Here is a 24,561-nt window from a genome sequence, read left to right on the forward strand (position 1 = left end):
ACAGAACAGAAATGTATTCAGTAAAGTCAGTAAATAGGAAGGAGAAAAGCGAGGAAACGAGGGAGTGGAACAGGGGGTCTGCAGGATGCAGCACCGATGAGCCGCCGAAGATTCTATTAACAAGTAGAGAGAAGACGGAGCTGATCGTTAAACCGAAGTGCTCGAAGCATAAATGTGCACACTGTGTAAACCACAAACTTCATGGCAGGCTGGAAAATGCACATCTACTTTCTCTCAACCATGCGCACACACACACACACACACACACACACAAACAAAACACACACTGAATGCTAGCAAAAGATGTTTCTGTGTCCTCATTAGTCACGAAACACACCTGAGATTATATTCTATACATCCAGAGTAATGTCACAAATAAAAGGTTAATGGTACAGTATTTGGGTAATATCTGAGTTTTGAACTCCATTCATCTGAGAAGATATTGTTCATTAAAGCTCTGATTGTTAGACCTTCTAACTTGTAAGCAGTATATCTGCAAACAAGCCTGACGATGCCTGCAGTAATCCCAGGAGTCTGGATGCTCCACATAGATACCTCTCGTACTTCCACATATAGTCACAAGATGCCAAAACTTCCTCTGATTTTTATAAGCACTTCCTAAAATAGCTAGCAAGGTTCTCCTTGATTTTTTTTCTTCTTTTTTTAAGATTTATTCTAAAAAGAAGTGTTGCTAAAAGCACTGTGTCGAACCTGGTGCTATTTTTTTTTTGGTTTAACTGTTCTCTACTTACTACTAAGTTTGTATTCTGTTGTTCATCAACAGATAGTTTATGGGTAATCCTGTGGGCTCCCTTTTAAACATTATTTACCGCGAGTAGAGTTTGCTCACATAGGGAGGATTTAGCAGCATAACAATAACTGAACACTGAGGATCCAGCTTTGTAGTTTTGCCTCATTACCTGTAGTTTATTAAGTTATTATAAAATAATTAATTGTCAGGGGCTTGTGGCTTAGTGGTTAACGTAGATTGCTTTGTACGAGTTTAATTCCCACCTCCACTGTGTGAGTGTGTGTGTGAGTGAGAGTGTGTGAGTGAGAGTGTGTGAGTGAGAGTGTGTGAGTGAGAGTGTGTGAGTGAGAGTGTGTGAGTGAGAGTGTGTGAGTGAGAGTGTGTGAGTGAGAGTGTGTGAGTGAGAGTGTGTGAGTGAGAGTGTGTGAGTGAGAGTGTGTGAGTGAGTGTGTGTGTGAGTGAGTGAGTGAGTGTGTGAGTGAGTGAGTGTGTGAGTGAGTGTGTGTGTGAGTGAGTGTGTGAGAGTGAGTGTGAGAGTGAGTGTGAGAGTGAGTGTGAGAGTGAGTGTGTGAGTGAGTGTGTGAGTGAGTGAGTGTGTGAGTGAGTGAGTGAGTGAGTGAGTGTGTGAGTGAGTGAGTGTGTGAGTGAGTGAGTGAGTGTGTGTGTGTGAGTGAGTGTGTGTGTGTGTGTGAGTGAGTGAGTGTGTGTGTGTGAGTGAGTGTGTGTGTGTGTGTGAGTGAGTGTGTGTGTGTGTGTGAGTGAGTGTGTGTGAGTGTGTGAGTGAGAGTGTGTGTGTGTGAGAGTGTGTGTGTGTGTGTGTGTGTGAGAGAGTGTGAGTGTGTGTGAGAGAGTGTGAGTGTGTGTGTGTGTGTGAGTAGTTTAGATGTTCTCCTTGTGCTTTGGGGGTTTTCCTCCAGGTTCTCCTGTTCCCTCTCACAGTCCAAAGACATGACTTGACAACACAAGCAATGTCCAGGGTGTCCCCCATTTTGTTCCTGAGACAGACCTCGGGTTCTCCACGACCCTGTGTGGGATAAGCGTCACAGAAACTGGACAGACGGATGGATGGAAATGATTCATTGTGCATCAGATTGTTCATACAGTTTCTTTAGTGCCTCGTGTTTGAGTGCCTGTATTTTTTTTTATGAAAGACAGAGTGCTTTGATTAGAATTCAGCCTATTTCTGCACTGTCATGTAAGGCTGAGGAAATGATGTCGGCGGTGCTCTGCAGTCCGGCTGCCGCTCAAAAAAAGAAAAAAAAAGGGCGTGTTCTTTTTCTCACTCGTGCACAAATTACTGTCGAGCCAGTCCGAGTCCGTCGCACATCTTAACCAGGTCGTTAAAACACACACGGATTGAAGCTTGTGTCACTGTTTCCCACAGCGACCAGACTGCTGACAGCATGCACACACTAGTGCCAGTGTCCTGCGTCAGAATTCGAGCATCGCTGTAAAAACAGCAGTGTGGAGAGAGAGAGAGGGAAGAGGGAGGGGGAGAGGGAGAGATTGTATCTGTTTTTTGTAATATGTTTCTTTCAGAACTTTTCATTACGCTGCTGATATTTTTATATAATTTTATAATGTGTCTTTTAATTTGGTCCAAGTCAACGTACAATTGTTTAAAACATCAAATATCCGAACGTTTTTAAATATTAATGAATCTAACATCCTTGTCCAACCGGTTTCCATGACGACCAGTAAAATGTTTAATTGTTCTCTTATAAAATTTCCCCCATCGTCATGACCGATGCAAGCTGTCTCTCAAAAACTGTCTGAATAGACATTAGAATGATTCAGCAGGAAAGTGTCGGTCCTATTGGTGAGAGTGTGTGTGTGCCTGTGTGTGCGCGAGTGCCTGTGTGTGTTTGCGCGAGAGTGCCTGTGTGTTTGCGCGAGGGTGCCTGTGTGTTTGCGCGAAGGTGCCTGTGTGTGTTTGCGCGAAGGTGCCTGTGTGTGTTTGCGCGAAGGTGCCTGTGTGTGTTTGCGCGAAGGTGCCTGTGTGTGTTTGCGCGAGGGTGCCCGTGTGTGTTTGCGCGAGGGTGCCCGTGTGTGTTTGCGCGAGGGTGCCCGTGTGTGTTTGCGCGAGGGTGCCCGTGTGTGTTTGCGCGAGGGTGCCCGTGTGTGTTTGCGCGAGGGTGCCTGTGTGTGTTTGCGCGAGGGTGCCCGTGTGTGTTTGCGCGAGGGTGCCCGTGTGTGTTTGCGCGAGGGTGCCCGTGTGTGTTTGCGCGAGGGTGCCCGTGTGTGTTTGCGCGAGGGTGCCCGTGTGTGTTTGCGCGAGGGTGCCCGTGTGTGTTTGCGCGAGGGTGCCTGTGTGTGTTTGCGCGAGGGTGCCTGTGTGTGTTTGCGCGAGGGTGCCTGTGTGTGTTTGCGCGAGGGTGCCTGTGTGTGTTTGCGCGAGAGTGCCTGTGTGTGTTTGCGCGAGAGTGCCTTTGGTTTCATGAATGCTGAAGAGGAGAGATGGAATTTTCTCTTTTTTTTCTCTTGTTGCCAGGGAACACAATTTGAAAATATGTAGTCTAGATATATGTAATCTAAATATGTCTAGTTTTACAGTTCGTGAAATAAACAGGCTGATAGCCTGTTTGTCATATGATAGGGGAGAACTGATGGGTGGGAATTAGGGGGAAGTACAGTAGTGCATACATATGGGAGAAGCGGAAGCATACGACACCGCCGTAGTTTGTTTGGTATGTCATGCTTACATTTACATTTATAGCGTTTGGCAGACACCCTTCTCAAGAGCGATGTACAAAAGTGCTTTAAGGCTCATTAAATACTACTCTGGTATTAACTCTGGTTCACTAGGTTACAGACTTAAGATACCATGAGCCTAAATCACTTTTTTGTAAATACACACATACAATAAATAGGGAGGAAAGTGCGAGTTTTATAAATAAGTAGGTCTTCAACCGTCGTTTAAAAATAGCCAGTGACTCAGCTGTCCCGGACCCCTAGGGGAAGTTCGTTCCACCACCTGGGTACCAGAACAGACAAGAGTTTGTAGGATTTGTAGTATACTTGCCTTTTACCCTGCGTGATGGTGGGACCAGTCGAGCAGTGTTGGTAGCTCTGAAGGTGCAAGGTGCAATGCGAGTGATGAGAGCTTTGAGGTAATAGGGAGCTGGTTCGTTTTTGGCTTTGTAGGCAAGCATCATTGTTTTGAATCTGATGCGTGCAGATACAAGAAGCCAGTGGAGGTATCGCAGCAGCGGGAGTATGTGAGAACTTAAGCAGGTCAAAAACACGTCATTTGGATCATTTGCAGAGGATGAATTGCGTTCATAGTTAGACCTGCCAGCAGCGAGTTGCAGTAATCCAGTCTTGAGATGACAAGAGACTGAACAAGTACCTGAGCAGCCTGTGTGGACAAAAATCTCAGAATCCTTCTAATGGTGTAGAGAAGGAACCGACATGAGCGAGTCACATTAGCAACATGCGAGGTAAAGGACAGTTGCGACATGCGAGGTAAAGGACAGTTACGAGTCCATGGTTAACCCGAGGCTGCGAGCTGTGATTTGAAGGGGAGATCAGATCGTTATGCAAGGATATTGCAAGCTCATGACCTTGGGATGAATTATCTGTGATGATCAGCAGTTCAGTTTTGCTAGGATTGAGCTTCAACCGATGAGCCGTCATCCACGATGATATGTCTGTCAGACATGCTGAGATCTGAAGGGAGACGCTGTGGTATCTGAGGGTGGGAAAAAGTCTCGTCAGCATAGCAGTGGTAAGAGAACCCGTGTGAGGGTCAACAAGAGAGTGAGTATACAGGGAGAAAAGGAGAGGACCAAGTACTGAGCCCCGTGGGACACCAGTGGAGAGTCTGCGTGGAGCAGATGTCACTCCCCTCAATGTTACCTGATATCCGCGTCCTCCAAGGTAGGAAGCAAACCATTCTCACGCTGATCTGTAAATCCCAAGACTTCTGAGGGTGGACAAGAGGATCTTGTGGTTGACCGTATCAAATGCTGCTGATAGGTCGAGGAGGATTAGGACAGATGACAGCTTGGCTGATCTAGCAACATGTAGTTTTTAGAGACATCCAAAAGGGCTGTCTCTGTCAAATGTGCTGGTTGGGATCTTGGAGGTTGTTTTGTGACAGACAGTTGATTATAGACAATGCGGTTAAAAAATTTTTGAAAGAAAAGAGTGAAGTGATACCAGTCTGTAGTTACTGATGTCTGATGGGTCCAGAGCAGGTTTCTTTAGGATGAGAATAACCCTTGCTCTCTTGAAGGTAGTTATGGATGTTATGGATCCATTGATATGATAATGAAGGGCAGAAGGTCTTGTGAGATCATAGTGGAAGGGAGTGGATCCAATGGGCAGGTGGTAGGATTGCAATCTCTTCTGCTTCTACGGTTGAGAAATGTGACAACAGAGGAGTCTGGGAATCCTGACTGTGAGATCAAGGTGCAATCGGGGCAGAAGTGAAGGTCCTGCAGATCATCTTGTGGTAGAAAGAAGAAGTCTTCTGCAGTCAGGAAGGATGAAGCAGGTGGAGCCAGGGGGATGAGTAGAGAAGAGACGATGATGTGTAGCTTACGAGTGTCATGTGTATCACATCATTGCGTCCTATACTGCCAACACTTTTTATCCTGATGTTGTACCAACGTTCACAATGATCCTCATCTCCTAAATGCTGGACACACGACTGCCACATACGTATTCATAATTAAGTTAAAACCTTACCTTATAAAAATGTTGATAGTGTTCAGACAGGAGGTGTTCATTCTATATTTAGTTTATACACCTATATAAATCCATGCATACATTTCTGTGCTTCTCATGGACAGGAAGTAGAGTGATGGAGAAGCTCACTACAAAGAAATTACGTATTTCAGGGCCACGTGTGTGTTGCTAGGGAACTGAGTGTAGAAATGTGGACTGAAATAGACAGGGAGAGGGATATAGTGCAGCCATTAATGATGACTGAGAAAGAGAGAGAGAGAGACAGAGACAGGATAAGAACATGTTTAGCTGTTTAGCCTCGTCCCAATCCAACACTCAAATCAGTCTGTTATATTAGTCCCTGCAGACCAACAGGCATAGATTATCTCACACACAGTTAGCTAGAGGAATAAGCCGTAAGTGTCCCAGGTGTGTGCTGTGTGAAAGTGATATGATTTGTGATGTGTGTGTGTGTGTGTGTGTGTGTGTGAGTGTGTGTGGGGACGGGTTGGTCATTACAATGAAATGAGGGCAATTACAGAGACACGCAGTTCAAGCTGCGTAAGATGATACCCAGATTGTGTGTGTGTGTGTGTGAGAGAGAGAGAATGAGAGAGAGAGCGCGAGACAGAGAGAGAGACAAACCTGTGAAGGGTTTGACGGATCACGGGAACAAAGAACAGACCCTTATGGAATTTAGCTTTGAGCACGAATGAAATTCACAGTATTGAAGTCCTGACACCTTGGAAATGCAGATGCTAAGCAAATGCTAGCAAGTGAATGAGACTGATAGCTGATAGCATAGCTAGCTGAATTGTAGCCTTCAAATCTGCTATACAGTGATCCCTCGTTTATCGTGGTCAATGGGGACCGGAACCCCTCGCGATAGGTGAAAATCCGCGAAGTAGGATTGGCCCTAAGTTTGACCTTTTCCCTGATGGTCATCATCTTCCTCTTCCTCTTGGGCTCACTAGAGGAATCTTTCGCAGGGGCACGGTGCTTAGGAGGCATCGTAAGGGCTTAACGAAAAGTTCATTTCGAACACAATAAGCGAGACACAGTTGACAGCGTGAACGAGAGTGGCGAGATACAACAAGGGAAAAAGCTGGGAGAGGATGCGATGATGCGCAGCCAATCAGCTCAGATCTCGCGCCGGGAACCAATCACGTGCCTTGTCTGAGTGCCCGTGGGTATGTACAAAGCCTCTGAGAGAGTTTCTCTCTTTGTCTGGCATCCTGGGAAATCGCTTTTATTTTTATTTTTCGATGAATGTTTTTGAAAAATCAGCGATGCACCGAGGCCGTGTAACTTGAACCGCGAAGTGGCGAGGGATTACTGTACATGGATAACGTAAAGACAAAATGAGCATAAAACAAGAAAGAATTGTTGGGAAGGTTAACATTTAATTCAGCTGTGTCAGTAAATTCCTTAGAATAGACTTGAAAGACAAAATATACTGTAATTACACCTTAGCACCAACAGATAGCCAAATGATCAGAAGTTTTTTAGTGCTTTATTTGCCAAACATCAGCTGGGTCACAGCTCGTCAACTGGCAAATCTTTATGTAAACACTTGGAACACAATCTGTTCAGTATGTTGTATATGTTGTGTACAGTTTATGTTTGTGTTCTTCTGAGAAAGGTAACAATTCTTCCATTAACAAGAACCTTATATGAATAAACCCCCTCGAGGTTACACATTCATTGGCTTCCAACATGGACCGATGGTTTAATTGAAGATATTTCTAACCTAATGTGATATCTGAAGTTTTGTGTTTCTGCGGTTCAATATGCTGCTATTTCAAGCTGTGGCGAGGGCAGCGTTCGATACTTAAACGCTTAGGACAGATCTGAGGTCAGCATTTTGAACCACTATCCTTATCTTCTGTTTTTAGGTCTAATAGTTTAAAACTTAGCTATTTGTTTAAAAAGCTTGTATACCACAGTACTGGTCAGACGGAGTGTAGAAATGGCTCCTTCTAATACGTTATCGTTTCTATAGTGACAACTCTATAGAGATATGTTGTTGGCAGATGATGTAATAAATAATTTAAAACCCTTATAATAAATGGATGCAAAAAGTTGTAAATGGTTCTTGAATTATTCTGTAAGGACACGTTTATATAAACTCCCCATTCAGTTTATTAGGTACACCTGTACGGGATGTGGTAGCCTAGTGGTTAAGGCGTTGGGCTACCAAAGGGAAGGTTGTGAGTTCGATTCCTACAGCCACCAAGCTGCCGCTGCTGGGCCCTCGAGCAAGGCCCTTAACCCTCAATTGCTCAGTTGTATGGGGGGAAAAAAAAGACAAAATGTAAGTTGCTCTGGATAAGAGCGTCTGCTAAATGCTGTAAATGTTATGCATCAACAAGGCTTCTTTGAACTTTTTTCTTCCCTCCAGTTTTCCACACTGTCTGGAGTCCGTTCTGTGTAAAATTCCCCAGAGATGAAACAGTTAAAGCCACAGAGGTCACAGGTTTTTTTCCCCATTCTGAAATGTGATGTGAATATTTACCAGAAACTTTTGATTTGCTTGATTTTTCTGCATTGTGCTACTGCCTCATAAATGGCTGGTTAGATAGATAATGGTATAAAATAAGCAGACATACAGGTGTTCCTAATAAAGTGGCCAGTGAATATATAAGTTAAGGAAGGAGCCTTCCAGTGGGAAATATTCATAATGGACATTTTTTTTCCCACTTTTTGTGATTTCTGTTTTAGGTCAAATGGCACTGGCATGATTTTGGTCCTAAATTTCAGAGAAAATAACAGGAAGTGGGCAGGTAAATAAATAAATAACAGGAAGTGGATAGATAGATAAATAGATAGATAGATAAGTAAATAAATAAATAAATAAATAAAAACCAGGAAGTGGCTGAGGGATTGAATGTTAATGACTCCTATTAACATAACTGGTAGCGGGAAGTAACTTGTTTCATGAATACAGTATGATGTGAGGTGATGACAGAGATACAGAGATCTGTTGGAGATCTGAAGATAAGCAGAAGCACAAGCATAGCAGTGTTTCCTCCATAGACATGCACTAATATCCAATGAACTAAAGATCTCTTTAATTATATTTATCTTGATGTAAATTTTATATTAAAAACAAAGTGTCGGCGATGTTTTGTTTTTTGTTAATGGTCACATATTAAGTCTTAGCACCTTTTAAGTGCTTCCTCTTTTCATGGAAAAAATACTTAAGGTCGTTCTGGGACGTGCCGAAGCAAAGTCTTAAGGTCTGCAGATATCTTCTAAAAGCACAGCATGTACTTCGGAGACATAATAAAAAGAAGAAGAAAAAAAGAGATATATTTTGAATAATGAGCATTTAGGTGTGTTGGACTTGCCCGTGACTCCTGCACATCACAGTACGGTACAGTACATACTATATACCGGCTAACATACAGTCTCATAGCTCACATTGTGACATCATGCTGAAGATGAAAGGTCTCACCACATATGATGACTCACTGGTGTGAATCACTTATCTGTTCTTATGTCCCAGACATGAGGAGCCAGAGGGCAGAACTGTTCTCAAATCAACACTAAAAATCTGCTGGACTTGAAATGGGAATTCCCACTAAAGCTTCTTCCTACAGTAGGCAACAGTAGCTCTTGTGTAGCGAGGATGTGAAGCCCCAATGACCTCAATTCATAGACGCTAGTTAGCATCATCTCCAGTGGTTTTCGTTTTCTTTAACAGTTGGGGCTCCGTTTGGTTTTCCCCTCGTTGACCGTTTCCCCACTCCGGAAGCTCGCATCATAGAAATATAATGTACTGGGGTAGAGGAGCTGCTAAAAATATACCCTCACTTCCTTCACACCCAAACAATAATGAGGAAACGGCCATTCAATATTGTCTATTTACAGTTGGCCGTCACAATTGGCCATTTGAACAGCGATGCCGTAGCGTACGGCTCAAAAAGGTCAATCGGCCCCTTTGTGGCGCCGTACAGTAGCCCATTTCCACAAAGGTCACTTCACACTGGCTGTATTCTTTCTTTATTCTTTACTGCGACGTATTCAAATGTCACCGGCAATGTTGTGATGACTTTTTCAAAACTGTTAAAACCTTTTCAATCTAGAACTATGATAAAATAACCTACTACTAGGTTTTAGATACAATCCAAACAGTGATCATGCTCACAGTGAGGATAAATACGGCTGGAGATATCTGGTAGAAGCGCTGAGCAGAAGTCAGTAACATGAATACACCGTTGTTGTTGTTGTTGTTGTTTTTTACTCCTAAGGAGGCAAAAGCAGGTGGTCAGACACTCATAGTCTAATATGACTGTGATTGCTTTACATCAGGCAAAGAGCTGATCTGAGATCAGTGATAAAGGGCAGCTCAGGCTTTCCAGCAGAGGGCAGTGAGGCTTGATGCGAGTCAGCGGGTTCACAAGCTCACTCACGCACATACACACACACACACACACACACACACACACACACACACACACACACAATCCTCTGATAATTCGGTTAGGTTTTAAACAGCAGGTGGTGAAGAGCGCTTGATTAGATTCGAAAAGAGAACGTTGTGTGTGTTCAGGGTTTGTAACAGAGTTAAAAGCCCACTCAAAGTGTATGTTTGTAAATGGAAAGGCGGGTCAGGTGGCACCCTTTCAATTTCTTTTCTTCCTTTCTTGCAAACTTGATATCAGAGAGTGTGTGTGTGTGTGTGTGTGTGTCTGTGTGTGTGTGTGAGAGCGAGAGAGAGAGAGAGCAGCTGGAGGGTGGGGGACCCTGACTACACCGCTCATGGGAGAGAAATTAAATATTCAAACCTTTTGTTTCTTGTCCACACGCTCACTCACACACAACACACATATGCTCACTCACACACAACACACATACGCTCGAACACACACACACACACACATCTTGCTTTGGTATCTATGTCCAATTTTTATGCCAAGTCAGTGTTTGGAAAAATTGCCAGACCAGTTACATCTCCAGGGCTGTATTTACTTTGGCAACCTATGAAATGTCTGACATTATTTCAAAATTCTAATTCCTCAAAAGTATGTGGTGTTTTTTCTAAAACAGCTGCACACACACACACACACACACACACACAGAAATAGTGACGAAACAACCCTTGCAGCTGTTACATGTGTGTCAAAGGAACGTTTGTGTCCAAGTGTAACACACACTTATTATTAGTGTAGTGACACCTAAAGACATTCAGGTCAGAAAGATTTATTGAATTATTTAAAAAAAAAAAAAAATACACATTTATTCAGAGCCCTTTTGTGTTTATCCAAGTCAGTAAATAGTTTAAATACCTACATTAGGCAAGTAAAAGCTTAAACGAAAATTCTTTATCAAATTCGGTTGTCGCTCACTTCCTGTTTGTGTCCGTTTCCCCCGAACATGAGACGGATGTCCCCAGCTACCCTTATGAAACAAACACCAGACATTTGCATGTCTAACAACACGGTGTGTTAATTCACTCAGTGGAGTTTAGCATGTCCTGCTGTATAGGAGGAGGAGGTTTGTGTTAAGTGTGTGCGTGTGCGTGTGTGTGTGTGTGTGTGTGTGTGTGTGTGTGTGTGCGTGCACGTGGGGCATGAAACATTATTTGAAATAATTCAGTGAAAAATGAGACGACGTGTAGACGTTGTGCAGACTGAAAACACTAGTGAAAATGTTCACTCACAAGTTCTCACAAACTCTGGGTTGCCAGATATCAAAACTTCAGTCCTCCATTTACTATAATCTTCCCCTGACCTACAATTTCCTGGGTCAGTGTCAAGAATTTCTGCTTGTTCTCCCAAATACTTTCACTTTTTCTTTATTTACTGTCTGATATCTCAAACTCAGACACACACACACATGCACACTGTAAAGTCACATTATGTTGGGTGTATTCTCTTTATATTCATACATAGATTATATGTATATCTATTTATTTATGTATATCTGTACATAGGTCTATACTGCACTAATTTGTGCTTTCTTTGAGATGCTAACTGCATTTCAATGTCTTGTACCCATGTGCAATGACAAAGTCAAGAATCTGTTCTAATCTAATCTTGTCTGATAGAAGCACGTCTCGATCTAATCCGCAGTCATGTTTGTTGGGCAGTAGAGGGCGCTCCATCATCACCGTAAACCCTTACGCCGTCCCGTTCTGGGAACAAGCAGAAAATCTTTACTACTGCTGTCTTTTATTTTACTATTGGGTTTCCCCCGAACGTGTTGTTTGTGACAGCTGTTCCCGGTCGCATGCCGTCGTCATCGTCAGTACAGGGAAGTACAGCGTGAAGCCATCAGACTGTAGTTAAACCCCATGCTGAAGGTGATCCTGGCGTAGTAGCTGTTGCCATGGTGAGGACTAAGAGCAAAAAAATAAATATATATGTCCGTGGAAGAGCCGATAGCTGTTGCCATGGCAACTCTGCCAGTCTTGGGAGACGTGGTGAGGGTTGCCACGGCAACCAGGTTGCACCCGTCGAGTTGGCAATTTCAGTCTGGCAGCTGACGTTATGCCAAGAGTCTTAGATGGATTCTGTCTCTCTGAGCCCGTGTGTGTGTGTGTGTGTGTGTGTGTGTGTGTGTGTGTGTGTGTGTGTGTGTGTGTGTGTGTGTGTGACCCTCGTCTGGAGTGTATTTGGCTTGCGTGATGGATGAGTGAGAGCTTCACACCAGGTTTCAGCAGGTCACTGTCTTGATCTCCGTAGTCAGTGCTTCAGGCTAGAGCTTTGCATCAGAGTCACTGTGTTGTGGTCTTACTGTCAACGTTTGTACCGAACGGGGGGTGGGGGTTGATGTGTCCAATCATCCCGTGACACTTTTCCTGATACACGTTACCGATATGACGCTCAGTGCAGCTGATGTCCCCCAAAGAGCACCAAGTATATCAGATCAAATCAGATACTTAGAGATAGTGAGAAATCACAGCAAGGTGTGATCGGTCACCATGGACACTGTTGACATGACAACTACAATCCCAGACTGATAGGAATTGAGATCAAGCACCGAAAGTTTACATGTTCCAGTCGGTCTATGAGTTGCCATAGTGACCGGAGATAAGACCCGTAAGGTGCGAGAAACTGAAAGCACAACAAAGAAAGCACTGAGTTGGTCCCCGTGTGTTGCAGATGGAGCAGGTGTCTGACGATGAACTGGACCATGCTGCTGAGGAAGACAGCGATAAGGAGGATCAGGACCTGGACAAGATGTTTGGAGCCTGGCTAGGAGAGCTGGACAAAATCACACAGGTTACACACAAATCTTATCAACAAGTTGTCTTGTGAACAGTCCGTATGTTGTGATGTTTACGTTCATGCATATCTGCCTCTTCTCTCTAGAGTTTGGATGATGAGCGTCAACCGGGAAAAGTACAGAAAGCTCCTCTCAGAGAAGAGACCAACCTGGCCAACTTCTCCTACCGATTCTCCATGTATAATATCAATGGTCAGCACGTACACACACACACACTCTCTCTCTGGGCTGACATTTTTTCGTTATTACCTCGGGTCATGGGAATCCCGTGGGATGGGAAAGAAAATCACTACTAATCACGTGACTGAAACGGTACAGGATAAAATGTCAGCGGGAGTGGGCGGGACCGGGAATACACAAATATACCTTTGATATAAATAAAAATATAATGTTTACTTTGGTATGTCCCTAAAAAACACGGGAGTGGGAGGGAATGGGAGTCATTCTTCTGGGATTGGGACGGGATGGGATTTTCCCCAGTTTTTTGTTTTTTTTTACAGGATTGGGATGGGACTGGAATTTTTTTTTGGGAGAGGGACGGGAGAGGTTTGAAAATCCACTCCCGTGTCACCCTCTAACACACACACACACACACACACACACACACACTCCTGGCTAGTAGTTTTGCTTCACACTACTTGCTGACTTCATGCTAACTTGAAGTAATTTGACCACAAGTGATGTTAAAATGATAAACAACAGACAACAAAAACAATCCGAGCAGTGAAGTACACGTGTGTTTCTCCAAAACATGAGCTGCATTAATTTCAGTTAATTATTAAATTATTATTATTATTTATCAAGTGGTCTTTAAACGTGGGAACGTTTTTTGTTTTTTCCTTTATATTTATTTGTATAATTATTTTTCTGTATGATGTGTAAGATTATTACACATCATACAGTGATCTTCTGGAGAAAAAAAAGGAAGGTTCATCTTTGTAAGAGCTGAAAATGCAGACAACAAACATACACATTAAACGCTCAACTACAGTATTATACTTCTTTTGCTGCACTCTAGTCAAAATGCACAGTATTATTATGCCACACTCATGTAGACAAATATACACAGATATTATGCCTTTACGGCGGGTGCTAAACTACTGTGTAACCGCAGAATGGAAATTTACCTAACTGCAGTAAAGTTATGGGCTCGTGTTCATCACTCCATAATCATTATTGCTACCGAAGCGACGTTTCGTTACCTGTCAAAATAAAGGTTCCGCCTTAGTAAGCGGGCTCAATCCTTATAAATCTTTAAACTTAAAAATAAGATCAAAGTAAGTACAAAAAACTAATTATGACTGTGATGACAATAGTGTGTGTGTGTGTGTGTGTGTGTGTGTGTGTGTGTGTGTGTGTGTGTGTGTGTGTGTGTGTGTAAAAAAACCCCTCTTCCTCCTCTACAGAAGCCATAAACCAGGGTGAGCCGGTAGACCTGGACGCCCTCATGGCCGACCTGTGCTCCATCGAACAGGAGCTCAGCACCATCGGCAAGCCTTCATCCTCCTCCTCCTCTTCCTCTTCTTCCTTTTCTTCCTCCTCTTCCTCTTCTGGTCGCCCCACAGACCAGAAGTCTCGCCAGCGGGCTGCACAAGGGCGTTCTGCCAGTGCCCGCCACGCCGGAGGTAGCAGTGGTGGGAGCGCGTGCAGCAGCAGCCACGCCTCGCCGGCAGGTACAGTGCGAGTGGGTGGCGGTCAGAGCCGACCGATGCTCTCCAACTTCTCTCTGGACGACATCACAGCCCAGCTGGAGCAGGCCTCACGCAGCATGGACGAAGCCGCCCGTCAGACCTCAGAGTCTTCCATGAGCAGCGCTCAGCTCAGGCGCGCGGGCTCGTTGGGCGGAGCCAGCGACCAGGAGGCGCGCTCCGTCAGCCGCTCGTCTCACTCCAGCGTCAACTCCGTCTCCGCCTCTAGCATGGACTCGCTGGACATCAGAGGGCAGGATGCGGAGACACAGAACCAAACAAGCACAGAGGTACACATGTCGATGCCATACATCACACCATCAAACATCAAACACCCTTTACATGTGATATTTATTTATGTTTATTTCTCCTCATCTTTTCTAATTATTTGGTGGTTAATTTTCAGTTACAATTAACAACAAACACTCCACACTCTTACATGGTTCACAGAGTTCAGAAAATGTACGGATAAATAAAACCTCAAACACAGATCAGAAGCCTGCGACTCCTTTCCCAGGGTGCTTTGTGCTCTGAGGTCATGGAGGACAATAGTGCTCCCAGCTCCAGGGTGAGAACACAATAGTGGCACATTTCACCAGGCTTTGGCTCGACTGGGAAAAACAGTGAGTTAGACTTTGAAACAGATGTGAGCGACACACACTGTGGCACAAACACAGAACCCTAAGAAAGCTTTTGGAAGATATTCTGTGGTATAAAGACCTGAAACTGCCTGGGTGTCATTATTTTAGTCCATAGTAGTTACTGGTGGTTTGTCTGTATCATGACAAGCTAGATTTTTTTTTAAACTGGAGGAGAGAGAAAAGGAGCTTGTGAATTTGAGTGATAACAGGAACCAGCTTGTTTCCGGGATGTTCCACATATATGTATATGATGTAAATAAGCACTGCTAGCTTCGGCTGAGAGGAATAACACGTGCAGCTGATTAAAATATTCACTTTCTACTAAAAACCACAAAATATAATCAACCAAGTTGTTGATGATGATGTTGATGTTTTTCCCAGTTTTATACCAGAGGGATATTATCATTTAAACTAAATCATTACATGTGTGTCTTAAAATGTGTTCTCATCTTGGAGCTATTACACATCTCTCTCTCTTTCTCTCTCTCTCTCTCTCTTTCTCTCTCTCTTTCTCTCTCTCTTTCTCTCCCTCTCTCTTTCTTACTTTCGTTTTTCTCTCTCTCTCCCTCTCTCTCTCTCTCTCTCTCTCTCTCTCTCTTTCTTACTTTTGTTTTTCTCTTTCTCTCTCTCTCACACACACACACACACACACACACACACACACACACCAGTTTATCCATACATCTTTTAGAGAGAAATAAATGAAATTATGAAATAAATGTAGCAACACACACACACACACACACACACACCAGTTTATCCATACATCTTTTAGAGAGAAATAAATGAAATTATGAAATAAATAGAAACACACACACACACACACACACACACACACACACACAAATCTGAAGGCGAGCCACCATGGATCTAATACACTAGAATCAAATTACTTTAAGATTTGACTGGGTAAACAGAAGCCAGATGTGGTTTAACAAGCTTTGCATTATGATGTGTGTGTGTGTGTGTGTGTGTGTGTGTGTGTGTGTGTGTGTGTGTGTGTGTGTGTGTGTGTGTGTGTGTGTGTGTGTGTGTGTGTGTGTGTGTGTGTGTGTGTGTGTGTGTGTGTGTGTGTGTGTGTGTGTGTGTATGGGTTCTTTTGTAATGGACATTCTAAAAGTCCAGAAAGGAACCAGCAGATTTTAGAGTTCTTGTTCATTCTCCAGGGAGAAACTGGGTCTGTAATAGTGATGATTGAATGCAACAAAATTGTTGGGCAAATTATTGTTCTTGCTTGGATTGCTGGTGTGGCAGAAAAACTACATTTCTGCTGTGTTCTGTTCAGTCTTTCAAAAAAAACAAACAAAAAAAAAACCCCATAACTAACCAATAGTACTATAACACTGACTAGTGGAAAGACTTGGCCACTTTAGTTTTATTAATTAATTAATTATCTTGTTTTGTTTTAAGTGTGCATTAGGGTTGTGTATGTGTGCATGAGTGAGTCTGTCTGTCCTCAATTAATCCACTTGCCCATTATGTGTAATTGCAACTGCCACTTCAGCTACAGCTAATTAATTCCTTATTGTTGTGATGCGTTCTTCATGTGAGTGCATGTGTTATAAACCCAACGCAGAACGCATGTGTGATGCTGCTTCGCCTGTCCTTTTGTCCTGTATGTCATTTTTGCGCGATGAGCACGACTGACCTGTCACGGCTCCTAGATCCGGGCTGCTTATATTAAGCGTTTTATTAAATAGGAGCTTTATTATGGTAATTTCTGAACCATCGGCTTTTCAAACGAGCTTAAATATCTAATTTTACACTCTTTTCAGCTGAGATTTGGCAGCCTGGGTCTTTAGGAGAGTGCGTGTACAATGGGCCAAGGAAAAAAAAAAATTCTTATGAGCGTAAACCGCAGTGCTCAAACCTGATTGGTTTAAAGCTTTGGATTTGAGTAACAGACATTCGTTCACAGTTTGATATGAATGCACTCGATCGGAAACGAGTCCAATAATGAACATTCTGTTCTTTAACAAAGAAATAAAATCTAATCGTTGATATCTGTAAGGAAATGCTTCTTCAGTGTCAGAACTCTGTAACAGCCAGTCAGTTTTCTGCCAGTGGAGAAAGACACGGCACACAGAACACAGGACCTGCTCAGTTCTCGGGTAACATTTAATGTCTCAATAACATAAAGAAAGTATTTAACACATGCACTGACCTTATGATTTCTTTGTTCCAAACCTCTCCTCACTTGCCTGCATGATTGACATGTCTTTCTTTACCTGTCTGTCTGTGATCTCACCGCTTGGCCCGTCCCCCTTTTCCCAGCATGCCTCATTGAGAAGGGTCAATGGTAACGCTGCCAGACGGCACCTTGACTTCACCTCCCGCGAGGGGGAAGTGGATCAGTGCACTGTAAGTGTGTGTGCGTGCACGTGTGTGTGTGTGTGTGTGTGTGTGTGTGTGTGAGGAGTATGAATGTGTTTGTGATTAAAATGACCATGAACCACTAGTTAGTTTTATGTACTTTAAAGGGATAACTATGAGATTTTATTGGGTTCAACTACGTTATTAAGAATGTAGTAAAACACGGCTTAAAAAAAGTTTAGCTGTGTTTTTTTGTTGTTGTTTATATATATATGTGTGTGTGTGTGTGTGTGTGTGTGTGTGTGTGTGTGTATATATATATATATATATATATATATATATATATATATATATATATATAATTTATTTATAAACAGAGTTGCCATTTTATTCGTTGTACTTCATTATATTGTGACTCATTGGCTGTGTTTAGGTAAATCTACCATATATGTCACTTCCTGTCCTTTAACGATTTGCATGTCGTTATTGGAAGCTTTTCAACAAATACTCTAAAGTTTTCTTCTAGTTGCCTTGGTTTGCCTGGAGGCACCAGGCTAGAACGAAATTCCAATAAAAGCCGAATCCGTACGATAGAACACAAAAACGCTCCAATGGCCACATCTTCCCATTAAAAATGAACATTCTGGAGGGAAACTGGTTGTGTATAAATTGTATTATCGAAACACCTCACGGTCTCCAATGTCAGAATAAGTGTAAAACAAAATATCTTGTCATTTTGTCACTTTTTAAGGGTTTAATGAGTACCAAGAGTTTGATGTACCAATTAGCAAAAACAAGTAAATGTAAATCAGACCCACAGTTTCTAGATAGTTGTGGGGGTTAAAAAACAGACCACATTCGTATAATCCTATTGCTTGAAGTTGTTTTGATAGCCCCGCTCACTTCGTGTCAGAACGCATGCTTAATAATTGCTTTACAGTTTCCACTGACATTGAAATTCAGTCTACCTTTTTTTTTTTTACATCACATGACTGTTGGTGTGATCACTGTTAGATCTGAGTGCTGAACTTAATACTGACAGAGATACAGTCTGTAATTACCTACAGAGTGACCTAAATGGTAGGCTCACCTGAACCTGGCCACCGTGAACGAGTCATTCCAACACTAACACTGCAGGAGTCAGAAAGCCTTCGTCATTTATCATGTTTATCCTTGTTTTTGTTTTTTTTTATTCGCACTCCTTTATTGCCTGATGTATTTATCACCTTTTTGCCTCCTATGTAGTTACTACACCAAAATCATCACATGCACTGCTTTCACACTTCTTTAAATGATCGATTACACATTTTCTAGATTGTCCAGATCACGAATATTGCTCATTGTGCACTGACTGATCTTGTTTGTCTTTCTCCTTGCCGTGGTTAAAGCACTCCTACCTGGACAGGGAGACCTCTCTGATTCTCAAAAGTATTGCAGGAAAACCCTCTCACCTGCTGACTAAGGTGATTCCTTTCGCTTGCTCCTCCTCCTTTTTTATTTGTTTGTTTGTTTGTTTAATCTTTCTGCATGTGAATGATCTCTGCTTATCAGTGCCTCCTAACTCCACCCCTTGAGCCATCTGATTTGCACAGCCTCACCCTTATTGGTTTTCTGCATCTGTCATGTCCACACGATTTGAAGCTCCTCCCATTAACTTTTCTCTTTACAGGAGATTTGCGGTGTTATTTCTGAGACCGTACTTGTGGAAGGTTTTAAATATTAAAACCCTGATTCTAAGTTCAACACTACTGTAGTATGTACACGGTTTAAGATTAGGATCGGTGTATATTGAGCCGATCTTAAACCAGAGCCTGACCAAAACCTGCCAGTGCAATGAAAATTGTAAAGACAAAGCCAACATGTTGGTAGATATTACGTAGATAATTCGTGAACCAGACGGAGCTTTAATCTGCTTAGTCTGCTTGGTCGATGAACCTAAAATATTTGACCCTTTTTTTTAAAACACAAAACAGCAAATTAAGAGCACAAAGAAGTAAATTGTGCTTAGTACCATTACAGCTTTCTTACCTCGGCTTACTGTTTTGTCGCAACAAGCTGTAAATATTAAGAAAGTCTCTCTTGAGTTCGTGCCCCGTTTCCAAAACGTGACTTAAAGGGGTGGTAAAACACAAAAATGTTCCTGTTTGAGCATTAACAACATCTGCAAAGTTACAACGTTCAAAGTTTAAGCAAAGGGAGATATTTGCTTTTAAAGAAATCCATTTCTAAGGACTACAGTAAACGGCCGGTAAGGACTACACGACATTCCTCCAGGGTTGCTGACATCACTAACCCCGATATTTACATAAACCACTCTTCTGTGAAGGGGGGGGGGGGTGTTTGACGTTTTTACAAAAACGTGCACTAGGTGGTTAGCATCACAACACAACACACTGGGCCAGCTAACCAATCAAAGCCCATTGCTATTTTTGAGGGACTGGCTTCATAGAACCCAGAAGCCATCAGACCGTTTTACAAGGAGGGACAGAGCAGTGTAGAATAAAGGTAAAATGTGAAAAATAATGCATTTAAAAAATAATAAAAATAAAAAACGAAGCATGAACACGTTACAGTGCACCCCACAAACACATTTTTCAAGCCTTTGAAAAAAACACCCCTTTTAATGAGTATTATTTTGTACACGCTCTAATCTGTATAAAATGACAGCTGTTGTATTTTCGACAGCATGTAAGTAACCCCAGATGATCCTTATTTTTTACGTGACCCAGACATTACAGGAAATTACAGATGAAATGATTAATATTGTTGTTGTTTGTGTCGTTAAAAGCTGATCTAGGAACGGTTGTTGTCTTGTTGTAATCCACCTCATCACACAGACACATCGTGCATGAAACTAATCCTAGATCAGCATTGTTACTATGACGTGTAAATGTTTGAGGGCTTTATTTTATGTGCCTTTTTATGTTTACACTCCTCATAAAGGGTTCTTTAGCTTGTTAAGGGTTCACAACGTGTGTCTCTGTCGTCAGAGGAACAAACTGAAGAACCCTTTTTACTAATACAGATATAATGTGCATGGGGATCATCTTGATTTACTTTCACACCAGCAGGACATTTATGTGTATTTTGTTTACAGGATCTATTCACCATGGTGGGATTTCCCTTTAATTGTAAAAGGAATCGGACGTTGAGCTAACTAGCTATTTAAGTTCTGTTCATTTTAGATACCCGGAAGATCCTCCACTTAAGTGCAGCACTGATTTATTTCATGTGTCATTTAATCCTGACACTGATTTATTCCTGTGTTATTCCGTGTGACTACCGGCGTAAACCACACTGAGGAATGTAGTCAGTGAACATTAACTGTCAGGATAGAGCACCGATTCCACTCCGGTGTTTAGCTGTACAGGTTATTGTGTATGTTTGTGGGTGGTTGTTTGCATACCTTGAGCTTTGAGGATTGCTGTGTATTTACAGAGAGACTCCCAATTTGATGAGAGTTGGAAGTGTGTTTTTGGCTGCACAAGTGTGTGTGTGTGTACGGCCATAAACCTGTAAATGTAAACTTTTGATTGGTTTCTGGAACATTTTAATGTTTCAGAGGGACTTTAATCCTCTTACAAATATAAACGATGTTTTTTCCTCTCTGACACACACACACACACACACACACACACTGTCCTTGTTGTGCGGCCCCAACGCGGTCCTCGTTGTGCGGCCCCAACGCGGTCCTCGTTGTGCGGCCCCAACGCGGTCCTCGTTGTGCGGCCCCAACGCGGTCCTCGTTGTGCGGCCCCAACACGGTCCTCCTGCCATAGCCAGTGTGAATGCCTGATTCATCACAGATCCTTGATCTTCTTGCCTCTTATTGTAGTTTTCAATAATTTTAGTCTTGCAAAGGTTTGCTCACAGTGCTGCCAACGATGGTATGTCATCTTGAGAGTGTTTTGATGTTCAGGAAAGTGAAGTTGGGTACAGAGGCTCGTCAATCGGACGGTTTGCCCTGAATCCGTCTTTCAAAAAAATCACAGTTCTCGCAAGTCGACCAGCTCCATTTCATAACAAGGCAAGGCGTCTTTCTGTCAGCAGGCGACGGGTTTGATAAAAAGATGAATGTTGTTTGCATGCAGATGCTTCCACACATTTTATGGCTGAGGATAGTTTTATTTGTCTTAGAAGCAGTGTTAATTTGGCTTTGAACGCTTTCGTATGATAATGCAAATCATACCTTTGCCTCGAAGCCACAATCTGCATTTCTGTCACTTTGGTTATTGAGGCTAGGTACCTTTCCATTTTGGATCCGTGAGCTCTATCACACAAAGTTTTGCTTTATGTCTGAAAAAACGTGTCGATTTTCTAAATTAGGAGTCTCAAATCTCAACTGAGCCTCCTGACGGCTGTGTGGTACAGTAGATCACCATAATCGGAGGCTAGATTGGGAGAAAAACAACTCCTGGAGCTGTTGGTTGTTAAGGGGCTTAGTGGTTAGCACGTTTGCCTCACACCTCCAGGGTTGGGGGTTCGATCCCCGCCTCCGCCTTGTGTTTGTGGAGTTTGCATGTTCTCCCTGTGCCTCAGGGGTTTCCTCCGGGTATTCCGGTTTCCTCCCCCGGTCCAAAGACATGCATGGTAGGTTGATTGGCATCTCTGAAAAATTGTGTGATGGGTTGGCACTCCATCCAGGGTGTATCCTGCCTTGATGCCCGATGAAGCCCAAGGCTCTCCGTGACCCGAGGTAGTTCGGATAAACGGTAGAAAATGAAAAAATAAATGAATGATTGAATGTTGGAGCTGAACATTTATCCCATTTCTTCAGTAGTTCTCAGGATAAGGATTCGGAAATCATCTAAATTTTTCCAGTCTTTTTTTCCAGACTGCAAGTTTTCAATACTTTTTGCTCACATATATTTTTGTGTACAAAAGTTTTGGACTCTTATTGATGGCAGATGTATTCTCTGAAACCTGACACATAGTCTCTCTGCAAATCAGACCAATTCCTTTTTCCTTGCAACGAACAGAGCACTCATTAGTCCATTTGCTTGTTAAATAAACTGTATTCTGTCAATTTTTCTTTTCCCTAGCTACTACTTCATCTTTACCCCATTACTGATCTGAACGCTGGTCCGATTATAAACGCGCCATTAGACGGTAACAGTCGCAGAAATGACAGCTAAGAGATAAGAAACTTTTTAACTGTCTACGGCGGCTACACGAGGGAAGAAACGGCTGACTTACGGTAACGTAGCCCAAGCGTAAATGATATTCTTTTGCGAACCATGCAGCTATTCAGAGGGTCAATCGAATTGTATTGTCATTATGGTTCCACAGTCAAAATGGCTGCAGTTTGGAAAACTCTTACAAGAGAGGCTCGGTGGAGGAAAAGCGCAAGAGTATTTCTTTAACAATGACGAGGAGAGAGACTGAACTGAGCTCACTTTATTTATTCTGTATGAGCACAGAGACAGCACGGTGAATTACAGAACATGGAAACGAGAGAGCGAGGGAGGAAGAAGAAGAAGGGGGGGGCAGGAGGAAGGCAAGAGACTTCAAAGAGAATTTGAATATTTTTGTAACAGTCTCTGCAAAGCCTGTTATCTCTCTCTCTCTTTCTCTCTGTCTCTCTGTCTCTATCACTCTCTTTCTGTTTTTTCTCTCTCTCTGTCTCATGACAAAGGCCTACAATACTTCTGCATGCCTATTTCTCTTTTTTCCTGTTTTTTCTTTTTTTTTTCCATCTGCATTTCCTTCGTCCCGTATCTCTCACAGGCTCTATGTTTACTTCCCTCTCCATCACTCTGTCCTGCCCCTAAAAACAGGAAATGAAGCCGGGTGCCAGACATTTAAGGCAGAATCCCGATTATTTCTCCCAAGTACATAAATATAAAGTGTATCGTTAAAGTGAGAAGCTCTCGCATTTCCCAAACCGTCGCCGTTTCTTTTCCCATACTGAGATAAAAGGGCCAAAGGGATTCGTCTGCTCAGACTCTCGGTGATTGGCCACTAGAAAGAAGGTCATGGAAACGCCGCCCTCCGATTGGCTCTCGGATTTTATCCGTATACTGCGATTGGTGCAGAATGTCTTCTGTGAAGGCTTCTCGTGTTTGAGAGGGGGATTAGACCTCAAGATTGGACACAGTCCTGGAGAAATGCAGCTGTTCTACAGAGAGAAAGAGAAGGAGGTGCAGGCATGAAGCGGCATGAGAGAGAGACTGTGAGACACAGGGAGAAAGTCAGAAGGAGGACAGAGAAAGACTAAGACAATTAGAGTGGTGGTGGCAAGACTGTGAGCCATGTGAACAAACTGGGAGACACCAAGAGAAAGCAGAAGGAGAAACAGACAGACAGAAACCAAGAGACCCAAAAAGAATGTGCCTGAAGCAGGGAAAAGACTGAGAGATGGACAGAAGGACACAGAGCTGAGAAAGTGAGAGAGAAGAGAAAGTTAGATGCGAGCAGGGAAGCTGATCGTGACAACCCGGTGACATAGAGAGAGACAGTAGCAGGAAATTAAGGAGATGGACAGAAACTGGAGAGAGACATTCAGAAATGAGGAGAGAGACAGAAAGTGGGAAGGAATGTAAGACAGAAAGAGAAATAAAAGAGTTGATGGAGGAAGAAGACGCATGGTGAGAGAAAGAGGGACGGTAGTGATAGACTGAGTAAGAGAGACAGACAGTTGTGGTGAATGGGGATCTCTCTCTCTCTCTCTCTCTCTCTGACCCCTCCCACTCTACAGAGTGTAGAGCTGAAGATCAGCAGTTTGTGTTCTAACACCTCAGTGTGTCTCCATGTTTCCAGCTGTGTCTCATGCATTTGGACACTTCACACACACACACACACACACACACATTCCTTGCGGCTTCACACATCTTCTGAGCAACATGGAGTCCACGTTTTGGCTGAAGACGACCTCTGTTGGCTTTTCTACTAAACCCACAACCGTTCTCCAGATCTTTTCTTCTAAACGAATTGACCTCCAGTTTCGCCAGTGACATTTTCAGCTTCTCATCTCTGTCGCTGTGGACTTTTTCTTATTTAAAAAAGAAAAAAAAACACCGTTCATTCTCCAAAGGTTTGGACAGACAGGATGGGATGTGTGGGTAGGTCCTGAGTGAGTAGCGAGTCGAGCGCACGCAGAGACTCAATCTGCCGCGTGTTTTTGGGTTTGAGGAGCGAACATGGACATGATGACTGCATGTTGGAGGGGACAGGTAGGGCCGAGTACCAGGGGGACGTGAGAGGACCGGAAATCCACCTGTCAACTTGTAAAAAGATTCTTATTCAATACACAATGTTCCTGCTG

At 43.0% G+C, this 24,561-nt stretch overlaps 1 protein-coding gene across 6 annotated transcripts in view; it reads left to right on the plus strand.

The window, feature by feature from the left end:
• The window catches only part of raph1b (Ras association (RalGDS/AF-6) and pleckstrin homology domains 1b), a 58,816-nt gene that overhangs the window by 21,513 nt on the left and 12,742 nt on the right, over positions 1–24,561 (plus strand). For 2 of the 6 annotated variants that reach the window (XM_047803008.1, XM_047803012.1), the window contains exons 3-7: positions 12,532–12,651; positions 12,742–12,847; positions 14,062–14,633; positions 17,259–17,345; positions 18,686–18,760. In XM_047803008.1, coding sequence (XP_047658964.1) covers positions 12,532–12,651; positions 12,742–12,847; positions 14,062–14,633; positions 17,259–17,345; positions 18,686–18,760 — 960 coding nt within the window. Of the gene's footprint in view, positions 1–12,531; positions 12,652–12,741; positions 12,848–14,061; positions 14,634–17,258; positions 17,346–18,685; positions 18,761–21,964; positions 24,470–24,561 lie in introns of those variants that run through there. The other 4 variants (XM_047803009.1, XM_047803010.1, XM_047803011.1 and 1 more) reach the window with 4 other exon arrangements.

Source organism: Tachysurus fulvidraco, chromosome 18 (genome assembly GCF_022655615.1).
Source record: "Tachysurus fulvidraco isolate hzauxx_2018 chromosome 18, HZAU_PFXX_2.0, whole genome shotgun sequence".
NCBI lineage: Eukaryota > Metazoa > Chordata > Actinopteri > Siluriformes > Bagridae > Tachysurus > Tachysurus fulvidraco.